Raw genomic sequence first — 19,696 nt, forward strand, 5'->3', positions numbered from 1 at the left:
ACGGGCCCCGCTCGGGGATTCGAAGAATCAGCGGCGTCGGCGGCAAAATCTACGAACGATCCCAAGAGCGAATGCGAAACGCAGGAGAGCCCTCTAGGCTGGTGGCAAGGAACACCGGTGAGGTCAACGGGCACCGCTCAGGTATCAGAGAAGCAGCGGCGTTGGCGTTGGCGTCGGCGCCGGTGTCCACATCAACTACCATTCCTGTCGTCAGGAAACGAGAGTTGATGCAAAAAGTAAAACCCGGATAGGTGACAGCAATAGAATGAGTCGGGTAACCCAAAACTAAAACTGACCTAAGAGCGAATGGGGAACGCAAGAGAGCCGTCTCGTCTGGGGTGATAAACACCAGAGAGGTCGACGGGCCCCGCTCAGGGTATCGGAGAATCAGTAGCGTCGGAGATAGATGACCTGTTGGGCTACAACCAGGGACCAAAACTGTGAACGCCGGCGACAACTTTCAAGGCTACATCACGGAAGTAGTGGTTGGTGAAGGCGGTGTCCGATCGCCACGAACAGGCTTCCCTGAACGACTGGATGGAACAGTATACCGTGAAGAACCAGTGTAAATACGATCGCCCTGATCTCATTTTATTTCAGGTGATAGCCTTTGGGGGGAGGGTCCAATCCGGCGGCTCATAAGCTTTAAGGATGACCGCCCGGAGCCACGGGGAAAAGTATTCCGGCTGACCAACGAGTGCGACGAAGGGGAGACCGGCAGAAAAAGGTGTTTCCTAGACTTGCGGCAGTCTTTAGATCGTAGAATAACCTTCAGTGCCCTTACTGGGCATAATGACGCTCATCCTCATCCTCGGCACCCACACTGGACGAGGGGGGAGGGGACAAGGAATGATCTATCAGGCTGTCCTGGGAGTTGAGTCTTTACGCTGACGTCCCAGTACGGTCCATGATGAACGGCGCCCTGGGTACCGCATTCGAACCGGGCACGGGAGACGTCGAGGGCGTGCTGTACATGGACTCGAGCGGCAGTAGTCAAAACCAGTAGAAACACCCGTCTTCTACTTAAGGTCGTAGAAGGAAGACGAGGGGAGTGGTTCGAAGGGCGTTAAAGACCACATTCAGATCCAACGCAGGCGGTCCGAACTTGGCCTTCAGGTCTTCAAGACTGAACGAGCGCAGCCAGGCCCGTAGGTCGGGAATTTTCGTCTTTCTCCGATCGTCTGGGATGGCCAGAACGGAGTAGATGGCGACCAGGTATGTGGGGGTGGTAAGCCCTTCAACCGACGGGTGCTACGCAAGTACAGAAGGAACTGATCCAGGATCTGCGGTGACGCTGTCATCGGATCCTGGTGTTTGTCAGAACAAAATGCCTGGAACAAGCATCATTTATCAGCATACAGTCCTCCTGTAGATGGACGGTTGGCTGAAGCAATAGCCTTGGTCGCTCTAGCCGAATAGCCCTTGGCTTTCTGCATGTGTGTCAGGCGTGCAGACGATAACATGCGGGTATGAGGGTGTGGCAACAGACCGTGTGGATGGAGCAGAAGGTTGGACCACACCGGAAGTTCCAGGGGTTGTCTCTGGCTATGTTTCGAAAGTCGATAACCCAACTTCTGGCTGACCAATAAGGCGAGACCAAAGTCAATGGCAGGGGTCGAGTGGCCTGGATCTCTGAAGAACCGTGGGAGGGAGAACCGGAGTCGGAAAAGCGTACGCGCGTAATCCTTCTCAGGAACGATGGAAGGCTTCGACTGCCACGGCGGTCGTATCCGGCACAGGTGGAATGGAAGACGACAGCTGGCCACATTCAGATATGAGGCAAACAGATCTAGGGTTGGGGTGTCGACCGTTTGACATAGTCTGGCCCGAGGCGCCGGAGAGTGTGAGGCGTCGGAGAGCTTGAGGCGCCTGGAACGCCGAAGATGGTGATTCTCGGGGGCGCCGGTCGAGTTTGTAGCGCCGGGAGAGGGGCGAGTACTCTGGGTCCGCAAACACCACACTACGGTGACGTCGTCAGTGGACACGATCAACAGGGCGTGACCGAGAATGCACTGTCAGCAAGTGACGTCCTGGATAAGCCTTTATCTCGAGGCTGTTGCTGTGCCAATGGTGTTGATCTCTGGATCACAGGTGGTCACAATGTGGGCTGGTGTGGGCCACTAGCCACTGACAAGGTGGCAGGGGAGGTAGTCAGCAACAGGGGTCTGCGATTGCGTACCGTCGGTACGATTCGGAAAAAGGTGTGATCGCCAACCTCAAGTAGACGAAGTAAACCAGCTTCACAATCGACCGCCGGGGCATCGACGTAACCGGGTAGTAGGAAGTCGAGGCAATATGGCCATTGCACGAAGTAATGAGATCGTTTTCATCCCTGAAGCGGCGTATAAGTACTCCTGTTCTTATATCGAGGTGACGATGGAGGACGACAACACGATACGAGGCAGGTATGCAACAGGGGTCAGTGGGACGGCCGAGGGACTTTAAGTATCAAATCGACACTGTGTCCGGTAGTCAAGGCGGAAGATAGGCAGGTGTCGTAGTCAAAAAGATCAAACCGGACGAAGGAAGGCGATCTTTTCCATCCCTTGAACGCCTATAGGCGCTATCGTTCTTATAGCGAAGGGTTGATGAAACAAGGTTCCTTGTGACAGCCGTGTTGGAAGAGGAGGTCTATTGTTTCCAACATCCGTGCATGGATGGACTGCGACAGGCGCCTGGTTGAGTGGTATCACCAAGCGTACAGGTAGACATGGAAACCAATCTGTAGAAATACATGGCACCCCTTGCCATGGTAAGTTGACCTAAATCCGGTCGGAGTTGTTGACAGTCCGAGTACTTGGCATGTGACATGTAAATCACTCTGCGCAGTAGCCGAGAAAACCGCCTTGGAGTCGGAACTGAGGTGCAAACTCCACACACAGACAATCCTCAATGAACTGTGTGAGAGACAACAAGTGGTGTACCCGAGTTTTGCGATAAAACACGGAACCCCATGGGCGTCGTGGAAAACCCGGGGAGCGCCGAGGAAGAGTCTCTTTCAGGAACGCTGGCGCTAGGGTAGGGTAGAACAGCGTTGATGTCTGCGATGTCGACGAAGTAAACTCTTTGTAAGTGGATGTCGTCGTCGAATCTGATACAGACGCAGTTCACATGACGCTGTTTCGATGGAAAACCCGCAGGTCATCTCTCCGGAATCATAGCGCTTTAAACGACGGGATTATGGATAACGTCTCAGTGGGCAAGTTGAATCAGACCAACTGTCTATTGGTTGAAATGATTCCACCCAGGAAGTAGAACGATAGTCACGATCCCGAAGACCGACGGGAGAGTAGCGACAGGAGCGGCGACAGTTGTTTCACCATGCTTCTCCGGCGCCTCTGATGTCTCGGCGCCTCTGATGTCCCGGCGCTCCCGATGACTCGGCGCCTCTGATGTCTCGGCGCCTCCGGCGCTCCTGGCACCTCTGATGTCTCGGCGCCTCCGGAGGCGCCGAGACATCGGAGGCGCCGGGAGCGCCGAGACATCAGAGGCGCCGGGAGCGCCAGAGGCGCCGAGACATCAGAGGTGCCGGGAGTGCCGGGAGCGCCGGGACATCAGAGGCGCCGAGACATCGGAGGCGCCGAGACATCAGAGGCGCCGGGAGCGCCGGGTGCGCCAGGACATCAGAGGCGCCGGAGACATCAGCGTTGACGGTGTTGGAGACCGTGAACGGTCGTATGTCGTGCCATGGGAGGCAGACTCTACGTTGGGAGCGCTGGAGCCGCCGGTGGAGTAGGAGACCGTGGTGAACGGTCGTATGTCGTGCCATGGGAGGCAGACTCTACGCTGGGAGCCGTCGTGAAGCTTCGCTGAGCGCTGCTGCCGTCAACGTAGGTGGGGGTCGACGAGCACGTTGAGCGAGGTGTGTCCTGGATACTCGCATGAGCTGAAGGATCACAGCGACGAATGACTGCAACATCGGCACTGCCTTGTGAAAGTACAGGGCGTCGTACAATCACGGCAGAAAGGGGCGGCCCCGACCAGATTTGTTCCCGCGGCAACAAGTGCAGCGAGGCAGAAAATCTGGAATTTAAGCAAAACATAACTATGTGGCAAAGCCACAAAGTGCGGGAAGCATAATGTGATTCAGAAACTTTGTATTTCAATGAAGTTTATGAGATCAAACAATGACGCTAAAAGGTAGCGAAAAAGCATAGCTTTAAGCAAACACATAACCATGTGACCAATCACAAAGTATGGGAAGCATAAAGTAACTCAAAAACAGTATATTTTATTAAAGTTTATGAGATAAACAAGTACGCTAAATGGGAGCGAAAAGGCAAAGCCTTAAGCAAACACGTAACCATGTGGCAAAACCACAGAGTACGGGAGACATAATGTAACTCAAAAACTTCGTATTATATTGAAGTTTAAGAGAAGAAACAATTACGCTGAGAGGTAGCAAAAAGGCACCAAAACAACATACATAAATGTAATGTATTACCCAAGCCAAAGAGAGAATTCAAAACGCAGAGCACGACATTACATGGCCACGTGGTGAATGGCCAAAATGGCGGGAAAGAAAACAAAATGGCGGGAACAACATTGCGCCCGTAAATTACTGTGACGTGAGCCACAGACGAGCGATAAACGTTACAATTTACGAATGGGAAGACCCTAAGGTCACGGCCCATAACAGGTAACAATGTAGCAGCATATAATGAATGTAGAAACACGCAAAATATAAAAAACAAATAATAAGCTTTAATTTCCACAAGGGATACAAAGTACGTCCGTCCGTGGAGGTGACAAAGCAGTTATGTCTTTTTGTGTGACGTCATGACTTCCGGGTCACGTGCCGACTGTGAGAGGGCGCTGCCTCCTGGGCTGGTTGGGACAACTTTCTTCAGCAGCTGGATCTCACACAGTTTGTCTCTCTGTCAAAGACAGCAGTAAATGCAATACGGAGTAATGCAGGATAAGTTAAAAAATAGGAACTTATCCACTGACAAATTCTATGCCTTCTTGGGACCCTATTTGATGACAATACTGTGGTATCAGAACTCCATGACCATCAGGCCTCAAGCCCTCCTCCATCATGTAAGGTATAATATCTCCATCCCAGGATTCAAAAGTGCCCTTAGCAGACAAAATGAGGAAAAAACATAATTTTGTCCAAAATCAGGACTTTCTCAAAGGTCTATTTTCTTAAATTCAGCAGTATATTAATCATATTTATATTTCATTCAATGCAAAAATGTAACACTACACATGAAAGCTTCATCACTGGTTTTGTTATCAATGAATCGTAAGTCACATCTGCAAAGCAACGCAATTTGGGAATTCTTACTGACAATTGCTTCAGACTTGGGGCCGATTATAAGCCTCAGAACAGGTCTTGATAAATCCCTGAATTCTATAAAAAAAAAGTAGCCTGGAGCTACAGGTACCAACGATTCACATAGAATGAGACATGACCATCAAAATGTCTCTTGTGAGTAATATCCCACAGGATGTCTCTTGCACATATGCTTAATTTAATTGGATGGCTATTTTCACCTTCACATCATTTGATCTAATACTCAACACTAAGTTATGGTAGTTCTGGGTCCACAGTATGTATCATAACAGAATGGAGATATAACTAGAAAGTGTTTTTACTCGTAAAAACATATGTCTCCCCCCACTCCCCCAACCCCCATTCATTCGTTTACTTCACGTTAAACCCCATCTCTTCATTCCCACCCTCCATTACTAAATAACAGAGACAAAAATAGAACTCCTAGAAATTTCAAACAACTAATGGGCACCACTTCAGTGCTGGGTTAATGTGTATACAAAGTTTCGCGAAAAAATATTAAACGGTTTCCGAGTTATGGTCCGGGAACCAAGCTTACCCCCATTCAGAGTCTATGTTCAAGTTATCTCCATGGAAATGAGAAAAAATAAAAATGTCAAAAATCTCTAAATAGCAAAAGGCACCACTTCAGTGCTGGGTTAATGTGTATACAAAATTTCGCGAAAAAATATTAAACGGTTTCTGAGTTATGGTCAGGAAACAAAGCTTACCCCCATTCAGAGCCTATGTTCCACTTATCTCCATGGAAATGAGAAAAAATAAAAATGTCAAAAATCTCTAAATAGCAAAAGGCACCACTTCAGTGCTGGGTTAATGTGTATACAAAGTTTCGCGAAAAAATATTAAACGGTTTCCGAGTTATGGTCCGGAAACAAAGCTTACCCCCATTCAGAGTCTATGTTCAAGTTATCTCCATGGAAACGCGAAAAAATAAAAATGTCAAAAATCTCTAAATAGCAAAAGGCACCACTTCAGTGCTGGGTTAATGTGTATACAAAGTTTCGCGAAGAAATATTAAACGGTTTCCGAGTTATGGTCCGGAAACAAAGCTTACCCCCATTCAGAGTCTATGTTCAAGTTATCTCCATGGAAACGCGAAAAAATAAAAATGTCAAAAATCTCTAAATAGCAAAAGGCACCACTTCAGTGCTGGGTTAATGTGTATACAAAGTTTCGCGAAAAAATATTAAATGGTTTCTGAGTTATGGTCCGGAAACGGTGGGAACGCCGATGCCCACGCCCACGCCCACGCCCACGGGAACCGTGCCAAAAACAATATGTCTCCCTCCATTCTGGGGGAGACATAATACACTGTGTAAGCAAGGATGTCTTTGAGTGAAGTCAAATTTTATATGAATTCTTATGAAAAGGAAATGGAAAACGTGTCGTGATAAGCTCTACCAGTCTCCTCTTAACTAAATAGAACCAGACAACAACACATAGAAAAAGACTAGCCTTATACATGTGAACTTGTTTTTCTTACACACCTAAGACTACTAAGAGCACATACTTAATAAAACAATCATTGCCATTCCATTCTCCTCACCTTTTTAGCTCTACCATGTATATCATGAACACATGTGCATCTCCTTGGGCAAGTGAATTTGTTTGAAATGTGCGTTTGTTCACCCAGCAGTGAATGGGTACCTGGTAGGAGATCGCAATGTGGCTGTTAACCTTCTGGCACCTCACATGCAGCTTGGGTTGTAAACTCCCTAGGGAGCTGAGAATGATTGTCTCGTGCACACTGATCCATTGATCAGGGTTACAAAAATGTGCTTTAAATATAATATTCAGCATCGAAAAAGTACCATAATAATGGTGTAACGCAGGATAAGTTAACATAATTTTTTTAAATTTTTGCAACATTGTTAGCAGTGCCCAAAATTCAAAACTGATGATGGTACCTAAAAGAAACTCTTAATCATTTTATTTTCCACAAAGTTTCAGTTGAGTCACTTGATTTGATTGTTTCTTTGTTGTTTAATGCAGCACTCAGCAATATTCCAGCTATATGACGATGGTCTGTGAATAATCAAGTCGAGACCAGACAATCCAGTGACTGACATCATGAGCAACGATCCACGCAATTGGAATACAATGACATGCACCAACCAAGTCAGCGAGTCTGACCACCCGATCCTGTTAGTCGCCTCTTACGACAAACATAGACACCTTTTATGGCAAGCATGGGTTGCTGAAGACTTAATCTACCACTGGATATTAAAAGAAAAATGTATTTTTTAGAGTAAAAATATCATTTATACTTATCCTGACTCATACTTATTGCTTATCTCTCTCTCTTCCGAATAGGTAGCGGAAACATCCTGTGCTGTTCCCAAAGAACAGAGAAAACAGCTCACCCAAACGCACCCTCACTCTGCGCATGCGCACCGGAACCATGTGACCAAGCCCATTAACTCATCACTCTCTCTTATTTCCTACTTAATGGTCGAAACACATCAGTGGAAAGAGGGGAAGGCCGGGAGGGTACTCATTCGTATGAGTCAGGATAAGTATAAATGATATTTTTACTCTAAAAAATACATATTTTATCTTATCCTGACTCATACTTATTGCTTGAATCTCACAGTAGGTGGTGGGTTTCACCTGTATGTGTGATAAACATCGATCTGTTCTATAAACCCCATAGGAACGTTGTTAATCTTCTGTGTAAATTCTTAATTGGGGACCACCTTCCTTTTTTGTGAGCAGCAAAATGGAAGTAAATCATATAGATTTGTGGATTTATAAGGTTTCTAAGATAAATCTTGTTCACCTTAAACGATTAGGGTGTTAAGAGAAGAGCAATAATCTAAACACAATCTTTTTCACTCATGTGCTGAATTACATTGTAAAACAGGGGGCATGGACTCTCAGTCGTTGGTTATGGAACAGTAACCTGACGTCAACAAGTCTACGTGATATTGGGCGAGTGTGATCTTCTAATGTCGTCTGGTAGGATTCGTGAGTTGTTGTGCCACAACTAATGGTCCGAATTGGTGAATACCAGCTAAGTCTTCTGTAGCAAGGTCTCTGAGGTAGTGATTGGCGAAAACTGTATCTGATTTCCAGAAACAACCTTCCATAATAGTTGTTATGGAGCAGTTGCTGTGAAGTGCCAAAGTTGAGGCTAAGGCTCTTACACCGTGCGGGTTGGAGGCTGAAGGGGGGTCCAATCCCACTGCTCTGTATGCTCTAAGAATAACAGCTCTCATCCAAATTGAGATAGTTGTTCTGGATACCTCTGTGTGTGTATTCCTTAATAAAGGAATAAATAGTCATTTAAAACCTTGTCTTCTAGGTTTAGACTTTTGTAGGTATAATCTTAAGGCTCTGACTGGGCATAGTGATAAATCCTCTGTATCCTCTGCACCAAGGACGGAGGAAAGAGCCGGAATGTGGAATTGTCTGTCTGGTTGGCCTGGTAACTGGTTCTTTGCAATAAAGTCCCATCTTAAGCCAAGGTGCGCTGATGAGTTGTTACCACTGTCAAATGTGATGCGATTGAAGTCTATCGCATGGATTTCAGACATTCTGGCTGCCGTAGCTAATGCCAGAAGAAATAGGGTTTTCTGCGTCAGGTGTTCAAAGTCGGCCTGTTGGAGCGGCTCGTATGCATCACTGGTTAGGTGTTGTAGCACTATATTTAGGTCCCATGCTGGGGCTCTAAATCTTTTCTGTTGGTCCTCAAGTCTGAAGGATCTGAGTAGGGCTATCAGCTTGGGAACTTTAGTAAGTTTTATCCCGTTAGCCATTGTCAGTACAGAACTGCTAGCGGCCAAATAAGTGCCCAGTGTCGAACCTTTAAGATTCCTTGTACTTCGTAAGTAATCTGCTACTTGTGGTATAGTAGCTTTGGCTGCAGAAAAACCCTTGGATGTTGCAAACTGGTCAAAACCTTTCCATTTATCATCATAGAGATTCCTCGTTGATCTACGAAGTGCTAAGGAGACTGCCTTAGCTGCTCTTATGGAATATCCTCTTTTAACGAGACTGCTCTTGATATGCTCCATACGTGAAGTTCATAAAGATCTGGTCTTGGATGGACCTGATTGGAGTGAGGATGTAGCAGTAGATTTGGCCAGTTTGGAAGTTTTAACATTGGATTCCCTGCTAGTTCGATGAGATCTGGAAACCACGTTCTCGCCGGCCAGTAAGGCGCTACCAAAAGCAGTTGTAGGCTGCTCGTGTGTAGGATCTTTTGTAATATCTGTGGTATCACGGCTGGTGGAGGAAACGCGTACGCATTTAGTCCCTCCCATGATATTGACAGAGCATCGACTGACCAAGCTAGTGGGTCTGGCACTGGTGATACAAACGTTGTTATCCGATTGTTGAATCTGGTTGCAAATAGGTCTATCAGTGGGCAACCTTTCTCTTTTATTGCCAGTTGGAATGCTTCTGGGTGTAGCTTCCATTCTGTCGGTGATGGTTTGGCTGGCCTGGATAAGGCGTCTGCTAAGACATTTGCCACTCCTGGTATATGTCTTGCCTTTATTGTTAAGTTGAGATTGTCTACTAGCTCGTAAAGTTGAAATGTCAACTTCAGGAGGGTCTCCGATTTTGTCGTGCCTTGAAGGTTTATATTGTATGCCACAGTTGAATTGTCTGTTCTGATCATCAGACGTTGGTTTCTTAACTGTGGGGCCCAGTGAAATATTGCACGGATTACTGCCTCGTATTCCAGATAATTGATGTGGTAGAGCTTTTCTGCTTCTAACCATATGCCTGCTGTTACTTCTCCGTTGAAGTGAGCTCCCCAACCTTGAAGTGAGGCGTCCACGAATAAGTGGTTGTTGTAATCCGGCTCGTTTAAACAAGTTCCTGCGCAAACGTTCGATTTCACTGTCCACCATAAGAGGTGTTTCCTCAAAGTTTGTGGTAGTTGCAGTTTTAAATCCTGATACTCTAGGTATTGATTTATAAATCTCTGAATAGGGCGTAAGTGTAGTCTGCCTCGGACCGTCAACGCTTGGGCTGACGTGAGTAAGCCTAGTATCACTTGCCATTCGTTGACTGAGATTTTCTTGTAAATTGCTGTTGGCAAGCAAGTCTTGATTTTTATCCACCGATCTTCTGGTACCATTATTAGGTTCTGATTGGTTAGAAATCTGATCCCCAGAAATTTGAGGTCCTGAGATGGTTGTAGATCGGACTTCTGAAAATTTATTAACCAACCCAGTTGTGTTAATAATTTCAGGGTGAAATTCAGTTGTAGTCTGAGTACCTCTGTTGATTGATGGGTTTGTATCCCGTCGTCTAGGTAAAAAGCACAACAAATTCCCTTGTTGTGAAGAAATGTCAATTGTCAATTGGTTTGGTCACTCGTGTAAATAGCCACGGGGCCGTGGAAATTCCAAAGGGCAGGACCGCCCACTGGTAATGTTGTCCTTTGAAGAGGAAACGTAAATATTTCCTGAAAGTCCGTTTTATGGGAATGTGTAGGTAAGCATCCTGTAGATCGATGCTTCCGAGAAAGTCCTGCTGTCTTATCATCTGTTTTAGTTGTGGTAAATGAATCATTCTGAACTTCTCCGGTTCTGGGAGGTATTTCTTGTTGAATTTCCTCATGTTGTAAATCAAACGAAACTTTTCATTTGAATTCTTTTTGGGAACCAGAAAGATCGGTGAATAGAAACCCGGCGTTAGTAATTCTGGTTGAATTTTCTCGACTGCGCCCTTGTTGAGAAGTGAATTGATTGCTTCGTACAACTTCGGCAAAAGTTCTTTCCGATAACGTATTTCCGGTGGCTTGCGAGATAACGGGGGTTTCTTGACTAAAGTCGGGGCGTAGCCCTTTCTTAGAATGTTGGAAACAAATTCGTCTCCTAGAATGTCCCAATTCATCCAAAATCTTGCCAATCTTCCGCCTACTGGGGAATGCTGTACATGAACGGCTGGGGGGGAAAGTTCCCAGTCGTTCATCAGCCCATCTTCACCGGTAATTGCGGTATCCCCTCGATCCGCGGCCGCGACCGGCATCACGTGACGTGTCATGTGACTTGTGAAAGGCAGATGATTTCCCGCCTCTGTAGTTGTACGAGCGTTTCTCTTTAGCTTTTTGAATGCCCGTGAAACTGCTTTTGAAATGGGTTTTCTGCATGGATTGACGATACATAGAATTCATAGTCTGAACTGACTTGATCAGCATATGATCTTTGGAGTCTTGAAGCACTTACTTGTTGATTTTCCGTATGTTACCATTAAAAATGGTTGGGGCCTCCCAGGGTTGTCTTAATAATTCTTTGGTATAGGTATCTGACCAATTAGAATTATTTATAAGACCTTGTCGTCGTAGTAGTGTTAAACCTGCCGACACTGAACTCATATGATCAGAAATAATTTCTTGATTTTTCTTTTGATTGACGAGCGCTGAAAGTAACATTCTTTCACGGTCGTTCTGAGGCTCTTTTAATTCATAGATCATAGCTTCATTCATAGCGCGTGACATCGCTAGTCCAAAGAATGCATGTCTTGTAGTCGTATCAAGTTGTGCAATTTTCTTATCCTCAATGCGATAGGCTTTACTTTTGGAGTCTGACATAAGTGAGTAATCTTCATCAATCTCCGGTGAGCGAAGAAATTGCGACATGGCGTGCATGGGGAATTTCTTAAAATTAAAGCTCGGTGTTGGAAGTCCTTGTGATTTCGTGGCTTTCGCAAAAGAAACATTAAGATTCTCTGCAATGTTGGAGATTGGTTTTATCGGTGGAATGGTTAGTGTGTCTATATCGTCCCCTTTGATACAGTATGTATCAGTGGGAGAAGAATTTCTTGACGGTGATGATATCGGTAGTCTATCTGTAATCCACGCCAATAATTCATAATCCTCATAAATTGAAGGGTAATTTTCCCCCGATGTGTCGTCATTTTGAGGGGGCTCGAACACATCCTCCTCTCGCAGAAGATAGGAGGCGTTAGGATTCGGAGCCGTAAATGAAGGCTGCGACATCTGCGAGCTATTGTGTGAAGAGGTAGTCGACTGCGTGCCAGGTTGTTTACACATTTGTTGTTGCATAGCCATTACAACTTGCTGAGTGATATTTGCTATCATATCTGTGTTAATAGCAGGCGTTGGCAAAGTACCTTGTGTAAAAAAGGTAGGCTGCGTGAAGGTAGTTGGCAGTGTAAACGTTGAGGGCTGCGCGAAGGCGGGAGCCTGGGCGAAGGCTGGCGTCTGTGGATACTCTTGTTGATTAATAGCCTGCGCGAAGGTAGGGGATTGCGTAATTGTTGTGTTGGGCTGCGCGAAGGCCGGTATCTGCGCGAAGGTCTGAGGCTGATTGAGGTTTATATCGGCTGTATTTCTAGCCTGATTGGATGACACTGCGGGCTGCGCGAACCTCTGGGGTTGTGTGGACGTAATAGTCTGTGCGCAGGCTTTCTTCTGGCTAGAAGAAACAGCTGATTTTCTTGAAATCCCCTTCGTGACTACGGACGAAGTCTGTGGTTTTGTTGAGGTAATAACCTCTGCAAAAACATGCTCTCTCCTAGGGGAAGACGGCTTCAAAGTAGATGATGCAGCACTCTTTTTCTCAGCTAATTGTTGCAGATTGATCGCCTGACTGAAACTTTCAGTAGGTTTATTCCTAGACCCTCCAGACTTCTTACTTGGTAGACGAGGAAGTAAGATGGGGGGTGACTGCATCATCTTCAGCGGGAGTTATTTGAATAATATCAAATTCGAATTCCTCTGACGAAGGGCAGGGCGTAGATTCTCGCCTCTTCTTACTTCTTGCCGTCTCCCTGGATGACAACGAGCGTGATGACTCACGTCGTTTTCGATCCATCTTTTTCCTCTGCACTGCACAAAGATAATTACTAAATTCTTCCTTCCCCACGGGGGCACAGAATTTGCATCTATTCTCTGCAGTGCAGTTCTGTACTGTGCAGCTGGTACAGGTTGGATGAGGGTCCGAATCTGAAACACGTAATTTACATCGGTTACATGTTTTCATAACTCGACTTTGTCTTTAAGTCCAAATAACGAAAAAATTCTAATGCCAAATATATAAAATAATCGTTAGATATGATGTATATAAAACCACAGAAGATAATCCAAGCAAAAAATTTTGTTAAAAGGGTGAATTTTTAAGGAAAGCTTGGATTACGATGCACAGCAAAAAATTTCCAGCTGCCAAGATGGCGCGAAAAAGAGAGAGTGATGAGTTACTGGGCTTGGTCACATGGTTCCGGTGCGCATGCGCAGAGTGAGGGTGCGTTTGGGTGAGCTGTTTTCTCTGTTCTTTGGGAACAGCACAGGATGTTTCCGCTACCTATTCGGAAGAGAGAGAGATAAGCAATAAGTATGAGTCAGGATAAGATAAAATTGCTTTATTTTTAGCTTAAATGTCATTGAGTGAGTGAGTTGCGTTTAACGCCGCTTTTGACAGTATGTGATGCAGGTCTCAGATGTTTACCACTTCGGTGAAACCCACAAGTACGGATATGGTGCTGACAAACCTAGGAACATAATCGGGACAAACTGGGATTCTAACCCACAATCATAGGTTTCCAGCATGCCATAGGAAGGCAACTCTGCACTGTGAATCACGGCGCCTTAGACGGCTAGGCCACCCGTGCCACCTTAAATGTCATTGATGATCATCAGGTCATCAATGGCCACTGCAATGTATTGATTATCTGATCAATCGTTACACCACTACTTAACATGTAACTATGAGAGCCCTGTGTGGACATCTGTAACTTACTAAGTTATCCTTGATGAGCTGCTGGAACTTGAACATGATCTGTTGTCTTGTGAGGATGGTTGTTTGTGACCAGCTCTTAAACGCCTCTTTGGCCGATGCCACAGCAGCCTTCATCTCATCCTGGGTACACTCTGGGACACGCGTCACCACCTCATTGGTTGCCTGCAATATCATTTGACACCTCACAATAGTAAAAATATGCTGTGACAGAAAACATCAACAAGGATTCACACCATCAGGTGACACACCATCATGTCATGGCGACACACCATCATGTCATGGTGACACACCATCATGTCATGGCGACACACCATCATGTCATGGCGACACCATCATGTCATGGCAACATACCATCATGTCATGGCGACACACCATCATGTCATGGCGACACACCATCATGTCATGGCGACACACCATCATGTCATGGCAACATACCATCATGTCATGGCGACACACCATCATGTCATGGTGATACACCATCATGTCATGGTGATACACCATCAGGTCATGGTGACGCACTATCAGGTCAAGATGACACTATCAACAAGTATAGGCTACTGGGGAGCAAATCCCCCCCACAGGGAAATAAACGTATTGTGACGAACAATACTGACATGCATCAAAATCTTCAGTGAACCTAGACAATATGGTAGTACAAATGAATCCCTCCAGATACACACCCACTGCTGTTATCAGAACCAGGATGTTTGTGTGAGTGAACGTGGCATAATGCTGCAGTCAGCTGCTGTCAAGCTCAACCAAGGTGGTTGCCTGTATCATGTATATTGGCAACAACTAATCAGCTGACCTGTGCAGATCTGGGGTAGAATAGATCTTCAGCAACCCATGCTTGTCATAAGAGAAAACTATAAGGCAAATAACAGGATTGGCTGGTCAGGCTTGCTGACTTGGTTGATGCAAGTCATCGTATCCCAATTGCGTGGATCGATGCTCTTGATGTCGATCACTCTTGACTGTCTGGTCCAGACTCGATTATTTACAGACCGCTGTCATATAGCTGGAATATTGCCGAGTGCGGTGTTCAGCAACAAACAAACTAATCAGCCAAGTAAACCAGTGGTTGGTAGCATGAGCAATGACCCAAGTTTGTGTGGATACAATAACACAACATCAACCAGGGGACACACTTTGACCATATGGATCCTCTTTCAAATATGCCATTTTAAGAAGCCTGTGATAAGAGTTACGTCTTCTGTCTCTGAATCCAAATGGGCTTTCCAGAATAAGATATGTTGTTATTAAATACTACTGCTGATTAATGACATATTTCAAGACCAAAGGTGGCAGAAATAATGCTTATAACAAGCATAGCAATGTACAAAATTGAGACATATCTTTGTCATATGTTTTCATCAATCTACAACTAACCAATGCTGAAATTAAACTACTTATTCTATGTTCTATAGGATTTCAGAGTGACAGCCTTTCCTCACCGGATCGTGGACATCTATCCATTTATTTGTCTTGGATTCCACCATCTGTCCATCAATAAACATCTTGGTGGTGGGCTGCAAAGACAGACACATGTCAGGTGAGCTTAACAAATCTTTGAACACGTATAGCGATATTCCAGTAATATCAGGCCATAACTAAACATTAAGTTTCATGCAACACAATTACTGTAAGTAGGGAAGGAGGAGGGTGTGTTCTTTAAAGGAGATAGTTAGATGATCATTGATTGAAAAAGACATGCTGATTTGAGGGGCATTTACGTTAAATAATCAAATAATAGCTCTGCAGCTCACCTGAATAATGAAGAAACAATTTTATGATACTTCAACTTTGTTATGGTTACAAAGATGAAGAGTGAGTTATCAAAATTAATCAAATAGATAATAATTGTTTACTAGCCTGCTGTCACTGTACAGCATTGATCTACTTGAACTATTCACTATATTGACCATTAATTGGTTACATGTCCATGTCTAAAATTGTATTGGAATTATAAAGCAACAATTTCAGCTTCAGAGACCATGTAGTTTTAGAAGAGATGTAGAAAAAGGTAAAGTTGACGACAGATAAACAACAGTCAGGTGAGCTAAAATTAAAGCTGGCAAAAAACTTATCAGTTCGAGCTTTGCAGGGCTGGGTGGTTTGCCCAAAACAAAGGCTTTTTTCCTGTGGCCCTGCAATCTGCCTAGAACAATCCAGTTAAATATTGGTCGAAGCCCACAGTGATCCTGTTACCAATTAGCTGAAACCTATGACCATATGGATCCTGATAGACATGGAAGAAGAACAATATTCAAAACAAGGTTTTAAGCAACACACAATTGTGAGTCAAGTACGCACAAATGTTGAGATTGGACACAGAAAAAGAATACACTACGTCTCTAGGGACGCACAGTAATATTCATTGTACCTACAGCACAGTTATGGGTGTCTGTTATTTCATCCATAAATCATGACCACTGTTCACATGATCTTTGATTCATTCCAGGCTCTAAAGCAATTATTAAAATGTACAGTACACCATTTCATTACTTTACAGGACCCTCATTTTGTCTGCAAGGACCCTTGAAATTAACTGTTGGTTACCCTGGACCCCTACCTTTGTAAGTCAAGTCATATCTGGGATTCAAACCCATGACCAGCGGCAGCTTGAGTCCTGGGTCAAGTCAGCGGTTGTACATTGTGTTATCCCATGCATGTTTCAGCTATGCCAATCATGGTGAAATGTCTACCGGTTATCAGGGCCAGACAAACCAGTGAGTGACCCATGCTATCAAGGCATACTAAGACAAACACCCAGGTGAGATGTAAGAAACAACTCATCAGCTGTCTATTACTTCTAACAAGCATGGTGCACAGAGGCGCCCTGCACCAGGATCCTCACAACACTCATTATGGCCTGATACTATCACTAGTGCCAGGGTTCAAGTTTAACAGAAGTCCACTAGTCTGAGACTAGAAAAACTCAGGAATAGTGACTTTTCACTTTTACCATTAGGTTGATGGCAACTCTGTAGATAGTACAAACAACTAACATTTCTATTCTGGTAATAAATACACTCAATGTTTAGGGTGGCAATGAGATGATTGTCTTCAATGCAACATTGAAAATCCTATTAATTAAGGCTTCTGAGCATGGCATCAGTAAAATTCCTGGAAATCACATGTCGCCAGCCTGGGACCCCAATCTCAATTCCTCAGATGCCCAAAACGTATTACTCCAGAGTTTCCTGGAGACGAAAACAGATAGACCCAGGTAAGTCCCTGATGCCGAGTCAATCTCATTAAAATCAGATCTGAGTTCTCGCTACCGCTAAACAAAGATCTGAGGACATCCCATTATGGGTCACATCAGAACGACCTTTCATGAATTTTGACCGACTAATGAAATGACTGACAAGAAATCATTAGCCAATCAGAAGGCAGCTTTCTCGAGCTTTGCCACACTAGTTTCAAACTGGCAACTACGCTTCAAAACATATTTTGACATATTCTCGATTAAAAAAATTTAAAACTGATAAGAAGAACATTCTGGAATGGCTTATAGATGGCCTAGATTGTATGGATATAATCATAAAAGCTGTTACTGTCGTTCGGAATACCCCGTGTTAAATATTTCGTGGTTGCATGATTAGAAAACACATTCCCACTGTCACTTTCATGATCTGGTGAGACGCTCTGATTGGTTGGATGAAAGGTCATTCTGACGTGAACCTTCATGGGACGTCCTCAGATCTTTGTTTAGCGATATCAAGAACTAAGATCAGATTTTAATGAGATTGATGCCGAGTCAGTTGATGAAGGACAAGTAAACACTATTGTGTTCCTACCGCTGTGGTGTAGCATCTTGAAAAGTTTCCTCCACTCAAGATCTGCAATAACCAAGGTTCATCATGACAAAACTGTAAAGCATTTCCCATTTGATGCGTTTATACAGATCACAGCTGAGAGTTGATCTTTTAAGGTTTTGTTTGTTTGGGATTTTTACTATAAGTATTCATACAAACTTTATTGTCTGTAGTAACAAAAGAATGTGTCAGTTACTACTCATTGGTAAGTCATGTCAGCTGTAGATAGTTGATCTGTATCTTTCAGCAGTTATGTGTTAAGAATTAACGGCCTCAAGTGAGTGAGTGAGTGAGTATGGTTTTATGCCATTTTAGCAATATTCCAGCAATATCATGACGGGGGGACACCAGAAATGGGCTTCACACATTGTACCCGTGTCGGGAATCGAACCCAGGTCTTCAGCGTGACGAGCCAACACTTTAACCACTAGGCTAACTGTCTCAAGACAGGGCTTCAAGTCTTGGCACAGGTCAAAATCAATTTGTTAATTTTGCCACCATTTCTAACCAACATGGGCTTAGAATTACAGTAAATGTTTGGTACATGTTATAACACATAGATCTATACGACTGAACAAGGGGTTCTGAACCAAAGTTATTATATTTCGTTCACTTTGAAACAAAGCCGCAGTAGTAGATATTTTACTGTGTTCTTTAAAATAAAAGTAAATTCAAAACACATAAATTCTTATGAGGATGAGTACTGTGAAAAAAGAAAAAGATCAATTCATACTTTTAGATCTTCTATATGTCATGCATCAACACACAATCGATCAATAGGCAACATGTAAAAATATGAAAAAAAACCCATCCGTTTAGCAAAGTAATTAAAACATATATAAACGTTTATTTTAGTTCCATAACTATCTTGTAAAGGAGAAGATTTAGTCACAAATTCATATGAATAGTTTTTATATAAACATTTGAGGTCACCGACACCCATACGTGGTGGATGTTATTCTCAAGTGTGACGTATCATTTTGCAAGCAGAGACAAATTTGTAAATTGACATTGCACCTTCCCAACATGAATCAGACGATGAAGTGACGCCATGACAACAATTGCTAATTTCGACACCTCGAACAGATTCTAGAGCAATAAGATTTTCAGCTCGTCAACCAGGTGCGTGTCCTTGACCCTGAGGAGGTATGACTCTGAAAGGCAATTTCATTGGTCAATTTATTTCATCTTGTAACTGGTTACTTTGAAGATTTGCGCTACCGCGTTTGCTTTAGCATCATTACGTATTCTTAAGACCAATGACCAGTCAGATGGTTCGTCACGCTAAAATTTTATGCTTATATTTACAAGAAATATTCGAAAGATATTAGTTGCAGTATTCTCTAATTTATCATACTATTTAGTTGTTTCTTTTATTAGTTTATGAATAGTTTCTCAGAGTAACACTTTGCGTCGAGATTATATAGACAAAATGGCGGGTCAAAATGCGGGTAATTCGCATTTTGATAGTGGAGGTAATTTCAAAAACATGTGATGTAGGGCAAACACAAAAATGTTGAAAAGTTGCTTATGCGCTACTCACACAAATGGTTAATGATTTCAATTAACCGTTTATGTCTATAATAATCTATTGCATAATAAAACAGGAAGTTTAGGTTCGATATAGCCTAATTGATACCAATTCCGCCCTAAATAATATTATCCCAAAGTACTTCTGTGCTTTCCATTGTAGCATTGGTCTCTGGTTTCCTATTCATGATGCGAGTTGACACAATATGGATCACTGTGCACAATTTGCATCAGAGACCATATAATGGACTCTGTTTGCATGAACTGTTTGTTGCTCTTGTTTTCAATCACCGGTTTGCCTGGTCCAAACTTGATGTTTTATAGGTCGCAGT

General features: G+C 44.0%; 2 protein-coding genes and 1 long non-coding RNA gene across 3 annotated transcripts in view; 2 read left to right on the forward strand and 1 right to left on the reverse strand.

The window, feature by feature from the left end:
• The window catches only part of LOC124141986 (probable methylmalonate-semialdehyde dehydrogenase [acylating], mitochondrial), a 47,517-nt gene extending 28,514 nt beyond the window's left edge, over positions 1 to 19,003 (reverse strand). The window contains exons 1-4 of the mRNA XM_046510207.1: positions 18,852 to 19,003; positions 17,817 to 17,858; positions 15,468 to 15,542; positions 14,014 to 14,175 (exon numbers count right to left, since the gene is read on the reverse strand). Of these exons, the coding sequence (XP_046366163.1) occupies positions 14,014 to 14,175; positions 15,468 to 15,542; positions 17,817 to 17,858; positions 18,852 to 18,887 (315 nt within the window). The 5' untranslated portion in view covers positions 18,888 to 19,003. The remainder of the gene's footprint in view (positions 1 to 14,013; positions 14,176 to 15,467; positions 15,543 to 17,816; positions 17,859 to 18,851) is intronic.
• On the forward strand, positions 4,837 to 16,583 carry LOC125384270. The gene is made up of 3 exons (XR_007223153.1): positions 4,837 to 5,045; positions 15,441 to 15,565; positions 16,526 to 16,583. It is a non-coding gene; the product is annotated as an uncharacterized LOC125384270 (long non-coding RNA).
• A 179-nt stretch (positions 19,004 to 19,182) lies between the features above and the next one.
• LOC124141988 (protein lin-52 homolog) overlaps positions 19,183 to 19,696 on the forward strand; it is a 30,419-nt gene continuing 29,905 nt past the window's right edge. Inside the window, exon 1 of the mRNA XM_046510209.2 lies at positions 19,183 to 19,309. Within this exon, the coding sequence (XP_046366165.1) occupies positions 19,267 to 19,309 (43 nt within the window). The 5' untranslated portion in view covers positions 19,183 to 19,266. The remainder of the gene's footprint in view (positions 19,310 to 19,696) is intronic.

The sequence above is a fragment of the Haliotis rufescens genome, unplaced genomic scaffold, assembly GCF_023055435.1.
Source record: "Haliotis rufescens isolate VD_foot unplaced genomic scaffold, xgHalRufe1.0.p SCAF_3, whole genome shotgun sequence".
NCBI lineage: Eukaryota > Metazoa > Mollusca > Gastropoda > Lepetellida > Haliotidae > Haliotis > Haliotis rufescens.